At 42.6% G+C, this 21,264-nt stretch overlaps 1 protein-coding gene and 1 long non-coding RNA gene across 4 annotated transcripts; one reads left to right on the top strand and one right to left on the bottom strand.

The window, feature by feature from the left end:
* Positions 1-491: 491 nt before the first annotated feature.
* On the top strand, positions 492-15,210 carry LOC135543010 (voltage-dependent anion-selective channel protein 2-like). Of its 3 annotated transcripts, none has more exons than XM_064970131.1 (10): positions 498-582; positions 5,789-5,904; positions 7,422-7,493; positions 8,037-8,086; positions 11,941-12,093; positions 12,511-12,563; positions 12,781-13,008; positions 13,177-13,327; positions 13,450-13,511; positions 13,680-15,210. In XM_064970131.1, the coding sequence occupies exons 2-10, from the start codon at positions 5,793-5,795 to the stop codon at positions 13,756-13,758; spliced, it is 960 nt and encodes a 319-aa protein (XP_064826203.1). In that variant the 5' UTR covers positions 498-582; positions 5,789-5,792; the 3' UTR covers positions 13,759-15,210. The 3 variants fall into 3 exon arrangements, with proteins under 3 accessions (XP_064826197.1, XP_064826203.1, XP_064826190.1); XM_064970118.1 differs by having other exon boundaries at positions 13,450-13,507; XM_064970125.1 differs by lacking the exon at positions 5,789-5,904 and having other exon boundaries at positions 492-582; positions 13,450-13,507.
* Positions 15,211-17,299: 2,089 nt separating this feature from the next.
* LOC135552206 (uncharacterized) lies at positions 17,300-20,823 on the bottom strand. Its single transcript, XR_010457415.1, has 3 exons — positions 20,792-20,823; positions 17,578-17,627; positions 17,300-17,367 (listed from the first exon to the last, which is right to left on the bottom strand). It is a non-coding gene; the product is annotated as an uncharacterized LOC135552206 (long non-coding RNA).
* Positions 20,824-21,264: the final 441 nt, after the last annotated feature.

Here is a 21,264-nt window from a genome sequence, read left to right on the forward strand (position 1 = left end):
CTGCCATCAAATGTATACCTTGTGGGGCCGCTAAAAACAATGCTGCCCCATCCACAGCACAATCCAAAATGCCTCTCTATGAACTGAAAGAATGACATTTAAGAACAGGAAGCATAAAAATAGTGCACATAGAATAGATCTACCGTTTCATCGACTTGCTTTCAATGAAAATGAATGATCTATAACTCAATTTGGTCTGGTCACCCAAAAAGTTACATATTGCAGCTTTAAAAGTAATCCTAGAAGTAACCATATATTTTTTCCCCAAAAGTATCTGTAATCTGATTACACTTTTTTGCTGGTAAAGTAATGGATTACAGTTACAGTTTATTTATTTGTTTTGTAATCTGTTACTCCCCAGCCCTGAGCCTGAAGGCTACTGCAAACCATAGACATAAACAAGCTTTCGAAAACAGTTATTGGCTACCTCTCTCTTTGTTCAATGACAATTACACAATGACCCCGCCCTTTGTGTCAGAATGTTTGCGCATGCTCAGTCCGCAACTCTGTGCTTTCTCCTTCACCGTGCCCTATTGCGCGAGACAGAACGTTCTGAAACTTCGCTCATCGCCCCTAAATAAGGTAGGAAATTCATGGCACCTTCAGGGATATTTTATTGTGAAAGGCTCTGAAGGAAAAGCCTGTTTTGGATTGATACTGAAAATATATTTGACTCATTTGATTGTTGTTTAATAAATGGCTTAGACACGTAAAGTGTGGAAGCGAGAATACAGTGTGGTAGGCCTCAGTGTAGTAGGGCTGCAGGACATACAGGCCTGTCTGTCTATAAACGTTAGATATCTCAGCACTTGAGGTATATTTAAGAATTAGTCGGACAAATTAGATTCCTATAACACTAGACTATGCAGGTTGATTATAAGCTATAACATTTATTGTGGGCTATACAATGTCAAATGAACATATTTGATTGCTAACTAGTGCGCATTACGCACAGTATTTCACTTTTAGTGCCAATTACATGTAGTCTCTGAATTTCAGCAGGATATTAAAATGGTTGCGTTATTGTCAATTTTATTGTAAATTCTGTAAAAAAAAATTAGAGACTGGCTATAGTTATAGCGCTATAGATGTTTGTAAAAAGAGCAATGCATTGAACTGTGAACATTGGAGACCTAGGCTAGCCATTTGTCTATTGCAAAGGGCAATATATGTCATCCCATAAATTACACCCTGTATGATAGTGTCCGTGTTTTTGTAAAATGTTTTGTAAAGTTGAAGGCCCATTAACAGCATGGTTTGTGCTGCAGAAACAAGGAGGGTTAGGTTTGTCTTCGGGTTGGCACGGTGGACTTTACGCACGCCGGGTTCTGGTGTAACATGCAGCAAATATATAATCCACTCTCGATTGTTGGAGCCACCTGACCTTCTACTGTGTTCAATCATGAGCGTAGTAGACAGTCGGCCCACCAACAGGAATGAAAGTGAAAAAGATTCAGGATTTCAAGTGAAAGTGAAAACATTGTGTGATGCACAATAGGTTTGCTCTTCTTGAACCTTTGTTGCTCTCCGAAGTTCTGGAATCGTATTGCGCCGACGCCTATGGACAACAAAGAATGACACAAACCTTGCTTATTTTTGTGGTAGTAGTGTCTGAAGCAGTAGGCCTAGACCTAGTAAAATGCCTGATGAGAGAAGGCCTATAGATAGTTCTAGTAGGTTCAAGTTTAGACTCGTTAAAAGAATGCTATTATTAATCACAATCTAGGCAGTGGTGTAAAGTACTTAAGTAAAAGATACTTTAATACTTTAAACCACTACTTAAGTTGTTTTTTTCTGTATATATAGGTCCATGTACACTGGCTGAATATCAACCCCTATAGGAACAGGGCTGTCCTGAAGTGCCTGGCATTGGTTGGAAGGAATGCACTGTTGAGTAGGTCAAGATGTGATGCCACACTCATTAGGCAGGATTAGGCAGCCGCCTATGGCTGCAGATTGACACGGGCATCATTTTCTGAGCTAAACTGGCCAAGGCGCACCTCCAACAACAATAATTCTACCCAAACAATGACAATTTCTCTAAATCAGTGGCATATGGGCATTTTAGGTGAGCGCTGATGCCGCCCTTTGATAAGCAGTGCCCACTTTTAGGGGTGCAAAATATTTTGGATGGGCATTCATAAAGTTCCATTGCGGGCCAACATGGTAGGCTACACCACAGTAAGCACGAGCCAACGTCTTTTTTGGGTCCTGTCTGGATGTCATTTCTTTGTTACAAACGGTAGGATTACGACATAAAATGACATTACAGGCAACGCTGTAGGCTACACCTCAGTAAGCACGGACCTACGCCGACACCTTTTGGACATCTTTTTTTTTGTTGCAATTCCGGACCGGCCATGATTTCCGCATCCACGAACATTGGTCTCGTCTGTGGCGGCAGAACGGCAAGGACATGGGTGCATGGGTAGCCATAGCTAACCCATAGCTTACCCATGCAACACTGTACATTCAGGCTATATATTCACAAGGTGTAACTTCATTTCCCCCGACCTTATCTCACAACACATTCCACTACCAACATGCCACAAAGGCCCGTCTGGGTTACACTGCATGTCAGGATCTGTTTTATTAATTGCTGAACATTATCAGCCTACATTGTTTGTTAAACATTGGATTAAAAATAGACCAAGGTATAATGGTTTAAAAAACGTTTACTACTGAGTAACAAGCATATAATAATGGTTTGTACGTCGTTTATAAGCAGACCTTAAGTAAAGCCTCACCCTCGCCTGTCCCTAGTCAGTCTCTATCACCAAACCAGTGTGTTTGGGCTGACATGATAATTTTTGCAGCTAACTGATCTCTCCAACAATGATGCTTATTTTATTTGAATGGCATAAAGACTAAGGACTACTATGGTGAATGATGTCTGGTTGGTAACTACATTTCCCAGGATCCCACTGGATGTGTTATGCCTATCTGTTTTCAGTTGATTTCCTGTCCTGTGCGTAGCTGATTTGAATGTCATCGTGACCCCTAGAGCTAGTGAAGTTGTCAGAGAGGGGGCTGTACATGGGGAGTGAGGAATGGGGGTGTGGGGGGGATCGAGGTAGAGGAAGTGACGGGAGGGAGTGGGAGTGACGAGGTGTGTGAGGTTAGGTTTGCCAGCGGTAGAGGAGTAAAGCACCCATTTCAAAATGGCGTGGCCATATGAGGTTTGGTGTTGAGTTCACCTGGATTATTTATAGAACAGAGGTTATGGGGTAGGGGGAGAGGGAGAAGGGGGAGGAGAGGGTGAGGAAGCTGGGAAGAAGGAACTGTTAAGATATTTTATCAAGGTTTAAGATAAATTATTAAATAATTCTACCCGGAAACTTAACCATTAGGGATTAGAGGTTATGTAGCATGAACAAGGAGTAATTCAAAATAATAAACACAGCTCCAACTAGGTTGGAGGGGGGAAGAGAGGAATGCACGTGTGTGCCTAACGAAAACAAAGATGATCCTTAACCTATGTTTGAACCGACCCAGCTTTAACTCTACAGAGATAAGATAGGACAGGGAGAACCCCTCCAGGTTTCCCATATCTGGGGGGGACTGGAACTGTCAGCTGAGTGGTAATAAACTATGGTGAGACTTCAGTAGAAAAAGAGAGAATCCAAATGTTAGTGTGTAAGTATGTGCGTAGGTTAGAATGGTATATAAACTAATGTACATGGTATTTTGAGCAGAGCTCTCGGAAATAAACGCTACTGATTCATTTTGAGACTGATCTTTGTCTGTTTTATGCAAATAAGAACCTTACAAATTCTTAGAAACGGACAGTGTTTTGCTTTGATATAATTGAATTGGTTAATGAACATATAGGAATTAAATTCCTCTAACAGGAACTGAGTAAGGAGGGAAGAAAGGGGGCCGGGTGTGTGTCGGTGGGGGGGGGGGGTGATTGATTGACAAAGACAGATTCCACACCATGCTGAGTCTGCAGAATGCCCCCCTTGCATCAGTCAGCTGACTATCATAAAGCCTTTGAGCATAGACAACTGAGACAGGCATAGAGGACAAAAGGTGTGTCCGTGTGTGTGTTTCTGCCTGTTTGCTAAATTCCCAGTGTCACCAGGGTAATCACCACAAAAGCAAATCATCCACCTCACCGCTGTGTCCCCAAATCACCAGATGCTCTCGGTACCACAGTATTGTGTGTGTGTGTTACCAGATCACTATGTTCTCATAGATGGGCGTGTTCTTGTCATCTATAGAGCCTATGGCTTTGGGTGATAACATGTCAGCCAACATGTCAGTCATACGGGCTATAAAACAGTGTTATTGTTTTTATTTTTAATAGTTTTTTATCAATTTTTCTCCACAATTTTCTTGATATCCAATTGGTAGTTACAGTCTTGTCCCATCGCTGCAACTCCCGTTACGGACTCGGGAGAGACGAAGGTCGAGAGACACGAGTCCTCCGAAACACCACCCTGCCAAGCCTCACTGCTTCATGACACACTGCTCGCTTAACCCGGGAATTGTATTTATTTAACCTTTATTTAACTAGGTATGTCAATTAAGAGCATTCTTATTTACAATGACGGCCTACCAAAAGGCAAAAGGCCTCCTGCGGGTACGCAGGCTGGGATTAAAAATATAAAATACAAATATAGGACAAAAAAAACACATCACGACAAGAGAGACACTACGTAAAGAGAGACCTTAGGCAACAACATTGCAGCAACGCCTAACAACACAGCATGGTAGCAACACAACATGACAACAACATGGTAGCAACACAACATGACAACAACATGGTAGCAGCACAACATGGTAGCAACATGACAACAACATAGTAGCAACACAACATGACAACAACATAGTAGCAACACAACATGACAACAACATGGTAGCAACACAACATGACAACAGCATGGTAGCAACCTTGACAACAACATGGTAGCAATACAACATAACAACAACATGGTAGCAACACATGACAACAGCATGGTAGCAGCACAACATGACAACAACATGGTAGCAGCACAACACATGGTACAAACATCATTGGGCACAGACAACAGCACAAAAGGCAAGAAGGTAGAGACAACAATACATCACGCGAAGCAGCCACAACTGTCAGTAAGAGTGTCTGGAAGCCAGCCGCACCAATGTGTTGGAGAAAACAACATACAACTGGAGACCGGAATCAGCGAGCATGCGCCCGGCCCTCCACAAGGGGTCGCTAGAGCACGATGGGACATGGACATTCCGACCGGCCAAACCTAACCCGGACGACGCTGGGCCAATTGTCCACAGCCTGGGACCGAACCCGGGTCTGTAGTGACACCTCAAGCACTGCGATGCAGTGCCTTAGACCGCTGCGCCACTCGGGAGGCCCCATAGAGCACTGCTTTATCAGTGTTGAGGACGCACCCTTTGGTTCAATATTAGAGTAATAGTTGCAGGCCCTGCCCTGGAGACGCGCTCATGGGGAATTGATCATGTGTTCTGCCAAATGTGAAGAGCTCAGAGGAAAGGGACAGTTTGATTGTTTGATTGCCTGGCTTTAGAGTCACAGTGCTACATGGACTGTGATGATAACCATGCCAGTATAGGGCATGCAACTAAGAGAACTTAAAGAGACTGCTTCGGCTAACCTTTCCAAAACCACTTCCAACAAAAGGCAGCACCTAAAACTCAATACAAATTCACAAAGATATCCAGTCCAGTTACCTGAGACAGACCAAGTACAGAGTACAGACACTACCAGCATTGTTGTGAATACAGAGATTGCATGCCAAAGTCTTCTGTCCTTCCTTCCCCACATCTGAAGAGCCATGTCAGACAAAGGCGGAGAGAAGGCGAGCCTGGTGAGGAAGGAGGGGGAGAGTCCAGCAGCACAGGCCAGTCAGAACAAAGGAGCTCCCTGTGTGCCATGTTGCCACAAGGGTGAGTGAGGGAGGTGAGGGAGGGAAGGAGGTGGGGGAGATACGGAGGTGGGTGAGAGAGGGAGGTGCGGAGACAAAGATGTTATCAGGGTCCCCTCGGCTATCTGAATCGATTGATCAATCTACCTGTATCTGCCATTCCAGAGAGTAGGCTTTGTCCTGACAGTCTTAGACCGCCTTGTCCTTGTCTCCATTCCTTCATGACTTCTGATTTGAAAGGACTTGATCGGTCACATGATATGTTCAATATGACAAGCCACTAATCAGAAAGGTAGGAAGGTATGTTGGAGTGTTGGGACACAGCCCCTGGACACCAGCAAGAGCACAAAGAGACACACTGCCATGGCAAAGTCACCTTAATGCACGCATGCACTCACCGGTAATTTATCCTAGCAGAGACTCAGGGGACCCTGGTGACATCATAAAAGCTAGCGTAGTGCCGTTGTGTGCATTGGTGATAGTTGCTGACCAGCCAAACCCTGGCTTAGGCTTACTGTCGCTCAACAGCACATAGTAGAGCGAATGCTGTGGCGTATACTGTGATTGCTATATGTCATACATCTTCCACTTCACGCTACGTTTCATTCCCAGGCAGCAAGCTACTAACAATGCTGACTTAGGCAAAAGAAGTGGCAAGATTTTAAAGGCACAGTTCACCCAAAAATCAACTAACTAATCATACCATGGCCCCATTCAGGCTGTCCCTAATATGGTGCCATGTGGTTCCCTGTTTAGAGAGATGATTACCTGGTATACCAGTGGTCAAAACACAAGTCAATACCATTAAGTTAAACCATGCTAGCTAGCGGTTCGCTAATGGACTGATGCCAGGAGAAAATGGAGTTAAACTAATTGGCTGGGCTAAAGTGGGGATGTAGGGGAAAGCGACATGCAATATATCACAGGCCCAGTAGACCAGACCAGGCAGGGTCAGTGTAGCTGGCAAGGCCGTCAGTACTTCACAGTACGTTGGCTTTCCAAAACACACCTTAATAAAGGCTTCAATAACATTTTGGATACTACTTTAGTATGAAGCAATGTATTGACCATTCATACTGAATAGCCTAGTATGCTAGTGTGGATATTATTTAGGACACAGTCAAGGAATGTACGAGGGACTTACCAAGGGTAAGTCATTAGTGGACCTGTAGATCCTCTAGTTAGTAGACGCTGTGTGGTGTGTGTTTGCTTCTGTTGAAAACCTTTGTAGAGCAGCGTGAGGTGTGTGTGTGTGTGTGTGACTGAACGCATAGATGTCGCTGTGTGGACACTGTGTGTATGCCTAGATGCTGTGTGTGTTTGCTTCAGTTCAAAGCCACTTCACTATAACACTGCAGTGTTCTGTGTGAAGTCATAGGCAGGTACTGTGTTGGACCTATTTTGCATAGAAGTAATGTGATGTTTTGCTTGTGTGCTGGAGGTCATACTCCATTTGTACAGAATTTTGCCTCCTGTGACTCAGAGAAGTATTGTTGTACTATCAGAGATACACCCAAACCTGTCTCTCTCTCTCCACAGTCACCATGGCTGTTCCTCCTGCATACTCAGACCTGGGAAAATCCGCCAAAGACATCTTCAGCAAGGGCTATGGTAAATCAGTAAATCCCCCAGACCCCCACCCACCACCACCACACGCAAGGAGAAAGGGAGGACACAATTACATATTTCATGTGTTTATAAGCTCTTAGGATCATTTCAACCTATGTCTCTCACCTCTCTTTCTCTCTCTCTTGCGCTCTCCCTCTGAGACCATAAACCTCAGCTGGTCATCAAGGACTCTGTGACCTCTTACATTATTTACTGACCCCATGGGTCAGCGGATGGGGGCTGGGACTCAGTGTGTGTGTGTTTTTAGACTTGTTTCATGCTCATTTATATTGAGTCTAACAGTGCCTCTTGTCATCGTTGTTTCATACCATTAGATTTACTTTTCTGCAAATGTTCTTGTTTCACAACTGTAAAGCTTGGATGACCCTCAATGAAAACCGTCATGTAAATTATGCATCCAATAACGAAGGGCTACAGAGAAGTATCCCAAATCAAATGGGGTCTGCTCCTCTATTTTTTATGAATAGAGACATGATTTTTATTTTCCCCCTCTTTTCCTTCTATTCTTTCTCTTTTCCCCTCCAGGCTTTGGAATTGTGAAACTGGACCTAAAGACCAAGGCCCAGAGTGGAGTTGTAAGTACAACCTCTCTCTCTATCTCTCTCTTTCACATTTATTGAATTCCTCCTCTGTTTTATACATTATACCATATGTTTCTTTGCGTTTGGTGAGAGCGTGGTTGTCCTATGTTTGTTTTGCATACAACCTTCCCACAACTTTCTGGGAATGGTGCAGGATACCCAGCTAGCACATGACGTTCTGACAACCTTAGGTGGGAATTTCAGTACTTCAGCATAACATTTTTTGCAGGTTTCCTCATGGTTCTATTTTAAAGTCATGTTCTCAGAACATTAAGAACACTTTACATAAAAACCACAAGAAAACATTAACGTTCAAAGAATGTTATTTAAAAACATATACATTCTGTTCTCAGTGTCAACAAACATTTCTATCTTCTACCTTAAGTGTGTTCAGGTGTGTTGACTGCATCCACTAATTGGCCACACCTGATCTTAATGAGTGCTTGTTTCCTTTGAAATGGGATCTGTTTGAATAGACTGAAATGAACAGCTTTGTATGAGTAAAAAAAAAACATGGCATGCTAGCTCCATCATGGTGGTGCAGTGGACTAATTCCATGGATAGAGAACATAAGATGATAGGTTCTCAGAACAATATTTAATTATCTTAAAATAACCTATAAAACCTCACAGGAAAACTTTCAGGGAACCATAGTAAAACATTCTCAGAACATCCCTGCAACCTAAAAATGAATGTTCCCAGAACATTTTCACTTCTATTCTCAGAATGTTTCGAAAAAGTTTTGCTGGTCAGGTTTCAAAAAAGTTTTGCCGGTCAGGAAACGTATTGCTTCATTCCCAGGACCAATGGGAAACCAAAAACCCACAACTTCCCTATGAACCAAATGTGCCACCTGTGTGCCTCTCTAAGCTAAAATATATTTACCCGGGATTGCCATGCAACACTCATTGATCAGATGTGTAATATTTGAGAAATACTAACACACACATTCACATTACATTGTGGAGCTGGGGATGGAAAAAAAAACAAGTTTTCCAATTAATTTATCACAGATGTGTAACACATTTACATTTAGGCCACACCCATGCAATAGTCTGTGTGTTTGTGTAGTCTAGCCTTAAAGTATAAGCTGCATGTCTAGACCCTAACCTCAGGGCTGAACAGGAAAGTTGAAATGGCTGACTCACTGTCTGCTGGCAGTGTGTGTGTGTGTGTGTGTGTGTGTGTGTGTGTGTGTGTGTGTGTGTGTGTGTGTCTGCCAGAGAGTCTGACAAACTGTTGAACCCAGTCAGCTTGGCAGATCACTGTCGGACTACAATCTACCTATACATTAGAACAAAATGGATACCGCCCATAGCATTTCTGCTCCCTAAATACTTTGTGTTATATTCTCTTAAAAGGTGTCAGGGGCAACAATACTGTGTGTAGGATTATGTTGTTTTTTGTCATTGTCTTCATCTTTCGGCCTGTACACATTTTGGATATGGTCGATTCCAGAGTTATGGACATTACATTTGCGGGCAAAATCACAACTTTAATGTCTCACAGAATAGACAAACAAAATGTAAATGTTGATGTGTATGTTTATAGTACCCATTGGGGGGAGTGTATAGCCCCCAGCAGACTTCTAAATATTGGCATGTTGGAGAAACAAAGCAAATAAGAAGAGTTCTGGATGTTACATGAAATGGACAAGCTTTTTGTGGAGAGTGATCATATTAGCAAACGTCTGTGAGTTTGCAATTATTAGGTCCAAACATGGATAGCCATTTTGAAGGAAAGGCATGGTTGAACACAAAAATTATCATTTTGAAAATATTGTCATTTCCATTCTTTACTTTAGAGAGGGAAAACAAATTTTATGGATGTTACACCCTCCATTATGCATGTTAGTCTGAAATAAACATTCATATCGTAAAGATTTCATTATCAAAATCTATCATTACACATTTGTTGTCATTTGGATGGTTTTTCCAAGGTCAGCAGAACGCATAGTACTTTAGGATTGCATAATTACAGGTAGCCTGAATAGGCAGGTCCTGATTTTTTCCCCTCCCCTTTATATATATATCAAAATGAACATTTACCAGTTAAATGTAGACATAAATATATATATCTTTTTTATATTACAACTTTTCTGAAATATGCAAATTAGACAATATAAATGTGCCTAGACTGCCACCTTTCTGGACACTGGATAAAGTCTGTATATTTTGGGGGGCTTTCATTTGAAGAAGAAAAAAACACTCCAGGAATATTCAAAGATTGTTGAAAATCACTCTTTTATTATAGTTCTAGCTATAAAAAAATAAATAATTAAGACAGTACTGCCATGTATGAGAAATGCATTTCAGCATATATTTTCCAAGAGAATCTTAGCTAGAACTAGTCATTTTCAAGATATCAACAATTGCTTCAGTACATCCCAGAACAACCGCACAACATGTGGTGAAGGCACAATCATCTGAAGATCCATCCCATCCTCCACCGTAATGGAAGTTATATCATAACAATGAAAAAGGACATAGACAGTGAAAAGAGAGAAACCAATTATAGACCATATGCAACCGCGAAAGTTATCTTTACAGAGACCGTTTCAAGATGATCCGTTGTAAGGTGCATGTTTTACAAAAACGTTTCCTTAAAACATTGTGGACGTTACATTGTCTGTGCCATTCACACCCCTGTCAATACAAGACTGTAGAAGACACAAACACAACTCAAGACACTTCAATTTGGTCTGTATTGATTCATTAACATGTCATCTGAATCTCATCTGGGGGAGGGGACAGCTGTGAGAGGAAAACAAAGCTATGTGAGCCCTTTCTAAAAGCCATGAAATATGATTGACCTGAAAAGCCTTTTTTGAGACTTGCTCTATATGGTCAAAATTCATGCAATTTCCTTCTTAAACTTTTCAAATAAAACCTAAACTCCAACAAAACCTTAAGCATAATTATGAATGTGGTTTCATTTAGGCATGCTCATGTTGACCTTTCCATGGAAATGCCCGTATCTATATCAGCCTTTTGGATAGCTCAACTTCCTCTCCCTGCGATTGAATTGAATCACAAAGCAGATTTCATGAAATACACTTTACTTGGACGATCATTTCCCCCAAAAGTCAAGCGTGTCCTGTAAATGAGATGTTGTATATCTATGATTCACTGGTGCAGCTTTGGTATCTCTGGTACATACATTATGTGCATTAGAATCTTCTTTTCTGAAAGAGTGGAGAAGTGATTGAATGTGAATATCTGTATGGTTCTGACCTAACGATATCTGCCTCTCTCTTTCTCTGCCTTTTTTCTGCTTCCTCTCTGGACTTCATTGTCAGATGGTAAGGGTGTGAGTGTGTGTGTGTGTGGAGAAGGCTTTTCCTCCCTGCAGCTGTTCTTGCAGCAGTGTCCCAGCTGATTGATTGATACCATTCCCCTTGCACTGCTAAGCCCATAATGACAGGCCATAATGCCAGACATTTAGACTGGTCTGACTGGCCTGGTTACTGGTCTACAGGTTACTGGTCTACAGGTTACTGGTCTGCCAGTGACCAGATGACTGGCTTGAGCATCTACCACTACTCTAAACGGTGGCTGCTGACATGTCAGTCATGCAAACCTGAGAGGAATTGCTTGGCAGAGATGTGGTAGGGGTACTTATCTCTTTCCCTGTCTATTTATCTTCACCTCTGTATCCCCCGTCTCTTTCTCTCATCAGTGAGGAGTGTGCTAAGCTCTCTTTAGCAGCCTCCTGTAACAACAGTTCCCCATTCTCTTCTACCTTTTCTCTCCTATGCTCCAGTTTCTTCTGCTGTGCTCTTACTTTTCTGCTGTTAACCATCCCTCATTTCCCTCTTCCTCACCCGCCACTCTCCTTCCATCTCTCAGGAGTTTGCGACCTCGGGCTCCAGTAACACAGACACAGGGAAGGCAGCAGGTAACCTGGAGACCAAATATAAGGTGAAGGAGCTGGGCCTGAGCTTCAACCAGAAATGGAACACAGACAACACCCTGACCACCGAGGTCTCCATAGAGGACCAGGTGAGTTTGAAACCAGTTTAGCCCAAAATCTGGTTACACCGCACCAAACCAGCTCCTGACAGCACTTGATGTTAACTCATTGAACACCCGTATGTAAATGCATCCAATAGACTCTGAACATTAAACTCAAAGTTTAGTCTAATATTATTACCCCTATAGTTCTCATTGTTCTGTGTCTGCTGTTCACCAATATGTAATCACTGGAGGCTGCTGACGGGAGGACGGCTCATAATAATAGCCGGAACGGCGTTAAATGGAATGACATCAAACACCTAAAAAAACGTGTGTTTCATGTATTTGATACCATTCCACCTATTCCGCCCCAGCGAGTAACCACGAGCCCGTCCTCCCCAATTACGTTGTCACCAACCTCCTGTGTATGTACTGTATCTCCTTCTCTGTCCTGTGTTTCTGTAGTTGGCTAAGGGCTTGAAGCTGGCTCTGGACACATCGTTCGTGCCCAACACTGGGTAAGTTAATCACTCGCTGGTCAATCATTACCTCCCTCCATATGCCTTAGTGTTGCACACGAACATGAAGGATTTTGAAATAAACAGCACCAGTATAGGGAGTAAAACGGTCACTTGGGAAGTTTTTTTAATCCGTTGTCAAATTGGGGAACATAATGTCACAGCAATCCTGACACCCTCTCTACATTCCTCCTGTCCCCTTCCCCTCTGTCTGCAGTAAGAAGAGTGCCAAGCTGAAGACTGGTTACAAGCGGGACTTCATCAACCTGGGCTGTGACCTGGACTTTGACATGGCCGGCCCCACGGTCCACGCTGCTGCCGTGCTGGGCTATGAGGGCTGGCTGGCTGGGTACCAGATGGCCTTCGACACAGCCAAGTCCAAACTGTCCCAGAACAACTTTGCCCTGGGATACAAGGCTGGGGACTTCCAGCTCCACACCAATGTGTGAGTACCACTACACCTAACCCTGACTACTGTCCAGCAGAGGTTGATTTGTGTTTGCGCAGAATTGTATTCTCCATGTGCAATTTTTGTTGTCATGATCCACAGGAAGTTGATTTAAGAGCAATGTAGTACCCTACTGATGAAGCCCATGGTGTTTTGTCCTCTCAGTAACGACGGTACAGAGTTCGGTGGCTCCATCTACCAGAAGGTGAACTGCCACTTGGAAACAGCCATCAACCTGGCCTGGACGGCCGGCAGCAACAACACACGCTTCGGCATCGGAGCCAAATACCAGCTGGACAAGGACGCTTCCCTGTCTGTGGGTACCACAACCACACATACAGAACCACATACCAGTCCATAGTGCCAGAACAAGAACCACACAACCATCCAAATACATGCTTGTCTCACCTCTTTGTGTCTGTCTGTCTCCCCCTGCAGGCCAAAGTCAACAACGCCAGTCTGATTGGAGTCGGCTACACACAGGTCCTCCGGCCAGGTAACTCAAAACTGACCTTTACACCAGATGACTAGCTGCATCTATCTATATCTACACACCTTGCTTATTAGTACCATAGGAGTTGGTTAGAAGAATGGAAGAGGTGATGTCTATGCTCTATATATGAAAAGAGCTGTACTTTGTGTGTTAAGACTGGTGTCTCTCTCTGTAGGAGTGAAGCTGACTCTCTCAGCTCTGATCGATGGGAAGAACTTCAACGCAGGCGGCCACAAGGTTGGCATGGGCTTTGAGCTGGAGGCATAAGGATGGAGGGGAGAGGAGAAGAGGGGGATGGGTGAATGAAGGGAAAGATCCCGAATCTGACAAAACACACACACATACACACGCACAGAGAGAGTGTGTCTTTTGGCCTTAACCCTACAGCCCTTAGCACCCTCTGAGACCCCCAGTACTATATTAAAATGGACAGACTGTCGAGAACCAAGTTGTTTTTTGGTTAGTTTTAGGTTCACCATCTCTCTGTATTATCTCCTTAGCAATACCACTACGTAAGGGACATTTGTCATGCCATGGCACAGGAGCAGGCAGCCAGTGAGCAAGTCTCAAATAACACTCTATTCACCAGAAGTTTACTAATTCACATAGGGCTCTGATCAAAAGTGGTGTACTGTATGCAGAACAGTGTGTTTGAAACAGACAAGTCTGAAGTCAACCTTTTGTTCCACTTCCTCCCCATACGCAGACATATCCTCTTTTCTGTGTGCGCACCTTTTTAGTAGGGTTTGATTGTGTGGTATACTTTCCCTTTGCCTGAGATCATGTGTTTAATCTACTTTTGACTTGTGACAAAAAAAAAGTTTGATTGACAGTGTACTTTTGTTTGTGTATTTGTGGTGTACTCTATTGATTTGATCAAAGCCAGAGGGGAGTTGTTTTCAAGGAATAACTTGTTTTTTAAATGTCATGATGTTCCGTTGTCCCAGACCTTTTACAGGCCTGTTTGTGGATGGATGTCCACTTTCAGTGATACATAAACAGGGACACATTGACACGAGCATACTGCAATAAAATGGGTGGCTAAAAACTTGAAAATGAGACCGGTTGAGTTTCTGTTTCCAAATCAGGGAAATATCTGTAGTACAGAGAACTTGAAGATTCCACCTTGACAGTAAGATTTGTTGACTGACTTGTATTCCCATTCCAGAACATAAAGCAATGTAACAATGGCTGAATGTTCTGCCCAGAGCCATACATTTAGAAAGTTAGGCCAACATTCTGTTACATAGCATTGTTTAAATATTCCCCATGTAATGTTAAGGAAGCTAACATGGCTGCCATAGAATGTTTTAGGTGTCATGTAAATGCATCAAAATGCAGAAACCGCAATTGGCCTACTAAATACATGGTTCTGGATCTGCCTAATGTCCCACTGTTTTCTCAATGTCTCTTGTTACTTCTGTTTTGACCATTTCAACTCTGTGTGTATCTCTGATTGCCAAACTAATACCCCATACATTTCTCCATTTGAATTATCTTATTTTGGTTTAGAGTTTTGAGAAGGCATACAGGCATGGTGGATATCTTCCTTACCTCTTTGTAATTTAATTTTTTTTGTATTTTATTTTCGGAACTCTACCATCTATCATGCAATTTTGTGTCTGCTGTGCTTGGGAGAAGGAAGGTTGTCAATAGTTGAAACCTCAAACTGGAATTCATGGAATAAAGAAGAATTTCAAAATCTTTGTTCTTGTTTTCATGCACATTTTGTCACTTGAGAAATACTGTACCAAACATCTTGGTTAGATGTAAGACCTTGGCAAAACCGTCAAAATTAATTACAGATTTCTTGAGTTATCTTAGATTAATTTGGACTATTTTGACAAAGTGTACTGGCTACGGCATCAAACAGTAATATTGCAGCTTTTTCAAGCAAAGGTATTTTAAGGGAGTCTGCGAGCAGACGTTCACTTCGCCTAGCCAAATTCTGCTAGGAGCAAACCGAACCTATGTATGCAGACACCTTTACAGTTTGTTACAATATCTGTCAGGCAGATAGTTCCTTGGTGGTTGAAGTTCAATTCAACCAGATACACGTACTTACACTTAATAACAATAAGACCACAGTAAAATACAACGAAATCAAACAACCAAATATTATACTAAAAAATATGTTGAAACATCAATAACAAATATACAGTATACACAAAAACCCAGAGAATATGTAAAGTGAATTTGGAAAGTATTAATTCAGAAAGAATATGAAAGCTACAGCTAAAACTTTGGTCAGGAAATATTTTGTGGCAAGCATAAAATAAAATGTTTGAAAGATTAGGAATCATCACCAGAGTTCAGTCCAGACCAGACCTGACCCCTTTAAGGACCAGTATCACCAGGACCTTAGTCAAGAGGACAGTTTGGATCTGACTAGGCCACTGGTTTCAATACAGCTATGTCACCTGGTTCAGTAAATACATTTTCCCCATTTAAATCTACTGGATTACGCCAATGCACCATGGTGTAGATTACAGGGGGTGTTGGATATGTTCACGTGGACACCCCCATAAGTCTGGAAAATATCAATTTTGGTTCAATACATTATTTTAGGGGAAACTCCAAGAGTCAATATCAATGTTAAATGGCGCAATGCACTCTGTTGCAGTAAGTCTTGCCCACCACACAGCAGCAGCAGAGGACCACGGCAGGGAGTCTGGAACGGGACAACGCTTCTGTTTGACATCAGCTTGAGACACACCATCTGTCCACCTGAATAACAACAAAGGATATACACTGATCAGGAGATCACACACACACACACACACACACACACACACACACACACACACACACACACACACACACACACACACACACACACACACACACACACACACACACACACACACACAAGTAAAAGTAAAGATACCTTAAAAGACAATGACAAAAGTGAAAGCCCCCAGTAAAATACCACTTGAGTAAAAGTCTAAAAGTATTTGGTTTGAAATGTACTTAAGTATCAAAAGTAAAAGTGTAAATCATTAAACATTTCTTATATTAAGCAAAACATGTTTGTTTTTTTAACAGATCGCCAGGGGCACAGTTCAACACTCAGACAATATTTACAAACGAAGCATTTGTGTTTAGTGAGTCTGCCTGATCAGAGGCAGTAGGGATGACCAGGGATGTTCTCTTGATAAGTGTATAAATTAGACAATTTTCCTGTCCTGCTAAGCATTCAAAATATGACAAGTACTTTTGGTTGTCAGGGAAAATGTAAGGAGTAAAAAGTACATTATTTTCTTTAGGAATGTAGTGGAGTAAAAGTAAAAGTTGTCAAAAATATAAATAGTTAAGTAAAGTACATGCAAAACATGACTTATGTAGTACTTTAAAGTATTTTTACTTAAGTACTTTACACCACTGCATATTACCTCAATTACCTCGACTAACCGGTGCCCCCGCACATTGACTCTGTACTGGTACCCCATATATATAGCCTCTCTAAAGTTATTTTACTGCTGCTTTTTAATTACGTTACTTCTATTTTTTATTTATCCATTTTTTACTTAACACTTATTTTTCTTAAAACCGCATTGTTGGTTAAGGGCTTGTAAGTAAGCATTTCACTGTAAGGTTGTATTCGGCGCAAGTGACAAATAAAATTTGATTTGATCTTACCGCAGGGAGAGAGTGAAAACGCAAATGTGTGTATATGTAACGGCATCTGAGGTGTGTGTAGACTATTGTGTGTGTGCATGAGTACCTGAGGTGTGTGTCGAAATCTTTGAGTTTTCTCTCGTGGAACTGGAATGCCTAGACTACCAGACACACTACCTTCTGAATGCCCCCCCCCCCCTCCCCCTATACCTCTGGTCTGGAGGGAGCGATGGAGGGAGGGAGATCTGGAGACAGAAAGAGATAGAGATGGAGGAAGAGGGAGGAAAGTGAGAAGGGAGAGAGGGAGAGGGAGAGAGCGGGAGAGTGAGAGGAAGAGAGAGAGAGAGGTTGTTTTCCATTCTATAATGACATGTTCTCAGAATCACAAATAGACATCAGGTGTCTATAATCTATGTGACGGTAAATGATCATGAAGGGAGAAGTGGTAAACCAACCTCTGGGTTTCTCTCTGAGTTTGCGGAACAACTCCTTGGCCTTCCCCTCACTGTGTCCCGAAAGAGGTGAGAACAGAGAATGAACATTTACGGTATTAGCTCACTAAAGGCCAAGCATCAGCTGACACGATGAAACTGGTTAGATGTATTTATAGATCTTGCTCTGAGTTAACTGGACTGTTGAGATGTTTCTGTCTGTCTCTTACAGTGTGTCCAGGGCCTCTCCACTCATCCACAGTTGTCTCTTGAGCTCCACAATGTCTGTCTGGAGGAGCATCATCTCCTCTCGCGACACTGCGCAGCTCGCGGCTGGGTTTCCCTTTGTAGTCCATAATAGTTTGCAAGCCCTGCCACATCCGACGGGCGTCAACAACCGATGTAGTAGGATTCAATCTTAGTCCTGTATTGACGCTTTGCCTGTTTGACGGTTCGTTGGAGGGCATAGCAGGATTTCTTATAAGCATCCAGATTTGCGTCTTGATCTTTGAAAGCGGTAGCTCCAACCTTTAGCTCAGTGCGGATGTTGCCTGTAGTCCATGGCGTCTGTTTGGGATATATACGTATGGTCACTGTGGGGACGATGACGTCGATCCACTTATTGATGAAGCCGGTGACTGAGGTGGTATACTTCTCAATGCCATTGTATGAACCCCGGAACATATTCCAGTCTCTGCTTGCAAAACAGTCCTATAGTGTAGCATCTTATAGTCCTATAGTGCTATAGTGCTACAGTCCTATAGTGTAGCGAAAGCATCTGTCCACTTCCGTATTGAGCGAGTCACTGGTACTTCCCGCTTTAGTTTTTGCTTGTAAGCAGGAATCAGGAGGATAGAATTATGGTCAGATTTTCCAAATGGAGGGCGAGGGAGAGCTTTGTATGCGTCTCTGTGTGTGGAGTAAATGTGGTCAAGATTTGTTTTCCCTCTGGTTACGCATATGACATGCTGGTAGAAATGACCTAAAATGGATTTAAGTTTGACTGCATTAAAATCCCCGGCCACTAGGTGCGCCACTTCCGGATGAGCATTTTCTTGTTTGCTTATGGCCTTATACAGCTCGTTGAGTGCGGTCTTAGTGCCAGCATGGGTTTGTGGTGGTAAATGGACAGCTACGAAAAATATACATGAAAGGTTGGTAGATAGTGTGTTCTACAGCTTCTACAGCCTCAGGCAAGCAATACCTCAATACTTACTTCTTTAAACAACTTCTTAGGGATCAAATCCCGTTAATGGGATCGATTTGACAACATCCGGTGAAATGGCAGAGCGCCAAATTCAAATTAAATTATTAGAAATATTTAACTTTCATACAAGTGCAATACACCTAATTAAAGCTTTACTTCTTGTTAATCCAGCCACCGTGTCAGCTTTCAAAAAGTCTTTACGGCAAAAGCAAACCATGCTATTATCTGAGGACAACATCCCATCAAACAAACACAGACAGTCATATTTCATCTCGCCAGGCGCGACACAAAACTCAGAAATAACGATATAATTCATGCCTTACCTTTGAAGATCTTCTTTTGTTGCCACTCCAATATGTCCCATAAACATCACAAATGGTCCTTTTGTTTGATTAATTCCGTCGTTATATCTCCAAAATGTCCATTCATTTGGCGCGTTTGATCCAGAAAAACACAGGTTCCAACTTCAAACAACTTTCCTAATACAACTTTAGGTATTTTTTAAAGTAAATAATCGATCAAATTTAAGACTGCGTTCAATAATAAGTGGAGCGAGCTTTCAGGTCACGTGCCCCAACCACAACAGTACACTACACTCGACCCTCGTTCTGAACAGCCCTACTTCTTCATTTCTCAAAGGAAAAACATCAACCAATTTCTAAAGACTGTTGACATCTAGTGGAAGCGATAGGACCTGCAAGCAAGTGCCTTAGAAATCTAGATCCCCATAGAAAACCCATTGAAAAGAGAGTGACCTCAAAAAACAAAAATCCTGGTTGTTTTGTCCTCGGGGTTTCGCCTGCCAAATAAGTTTTGTTATACTCACAGACATCATTCAAACAGTTGTAGAAACTTCAGAGTGTTTTCTATCCAAATCTAATAATATGCATATCCTAGCTTCTGGGCCTGAGTAGCAGGCAGTTTACTTTGGACACGCTTTTCATCCGGATGTGAAAATACCGCCCCCTAGCCTAGAGAGGTTAATATTAGACATAGCATACCAGTTGTTATTGACATATAGACACACACCACCACCCCTCGTCTTACCGGACGTAGCTGTTCTGTCCTGCCGATGCATAGAAAAACCATCCAATTGTATATTATCTGTGTCGTCATTCAGCTACGACTTGGTGAAACACAAGATATTACAAGATATTATGTTTAATGTCCCGTTGGAAGGATAGTCTCGAACGGAGCTCATCCAGTTTATTCTCCAGTGATTGCATGTTGGTCAATAGAACGGATGGTAGAGGCGGGTTACCCACTCGCTGGTGAATTCTCACAAGGCCCTCACAAGGCCCTTGAGGCCCTCTCACAAGGCGAATGACGGAGATTTGGGCCTGGTCCAGGAGAAACAGTATATCTGTCACGCCCTGATATGTTTCACCTGTCCTTGTGCTTGTCTCCACCCCCTCCAGGTGTCGCTTATTATCCCTGGTGTATTTATCCCCTGTGTTTCATGTCTCTCTGTACAAGTTCTTCTTGTTTGTCAAGCCAACCAGCGTTTTTGTGTCTCAGCTCCTGCTTTTCCCAGTCTCCCTTTTCTCGCCCTCCTGGTTTTGACCCTTGCCTGTCCTGACTCTGAGCCCGCCTGTCTGTCCACTCTGCCTGCCCCTGATCTCGAGCCTACCTATCGTCTTGTAACGTTTGGACTCTGACCTGGTTTATGAACTCTCGCCTGTACCCGACCTGCCTTTTGCCTACCTCTTTTGTTATAATAAATATTGGAGCTCAACCATCTGCCTCCTGTGTCTGTATTTGGGTCTCGCCTGGTGCCCTTATAATATCCTTCACGTTAGACTCATTAAAGAAAAAATCTTTATCCAGTTTGAGGTGAGTAATCGCTGTTCTGATATCCAGAAGCTCTTTTCGGGCATAAGAGACGGTAGCAGCAACATTACATACAAAATAAGTTACAATAGACTACAACACAAATACACACCTCAATTATCAAATGACTTATCTTGTGTTTTCTTCAAAGTACTTTAGTGGCCAGGAGAAATTGCACCGGGTGGCGATGTAGCGACTCACATGTTAAGGTTGTTGGGCTGGGCCAGGTGAACTCCCCTGTCAGGTCCTCATAAACCACAATGTTATGATCCTGCTTCAACTTCAACTTATTATGCCTGAGAGAGGGAACGAGAAAGAGAGAGAGAGAAAAAGAAGAGAGAAAGAGGAGAGAGACAAAGAGAGAGAGAGAGAAAGAGACAGAGAGAGAAATAGGAGAGAGAGAGAGAGAGAGAGAGAGAGAGAGAGAGAGAGAGAGAAGATCATTTGTATAATAACTATAATGTTGATATATTCACAGGCATTCATTTATGCACGCACACACACACACACACACACACACACACACACACACACACACACACACACACACACACACACACACACACACACACACACACACACACACACACACACACAAACACACACACACACACACACACACACACACACACACACACACACACACACACACACACACACACACACACACACAC

This window comes from Oncorhynchus masou, chromosome 1 (genome assembly GCF_036934945.1).
Source record: "Oncorhynchus masou masou isolate Uvic2021 chromosome 1, UVic_Omas_1.1, whole genome shotgun sequence".
NCBI lineage: Eukaryota > Metazoa > Chordata > Actinopteri > Salmoniformes > Salmonidae > Oncorhynchus > Oncorhynchus masou.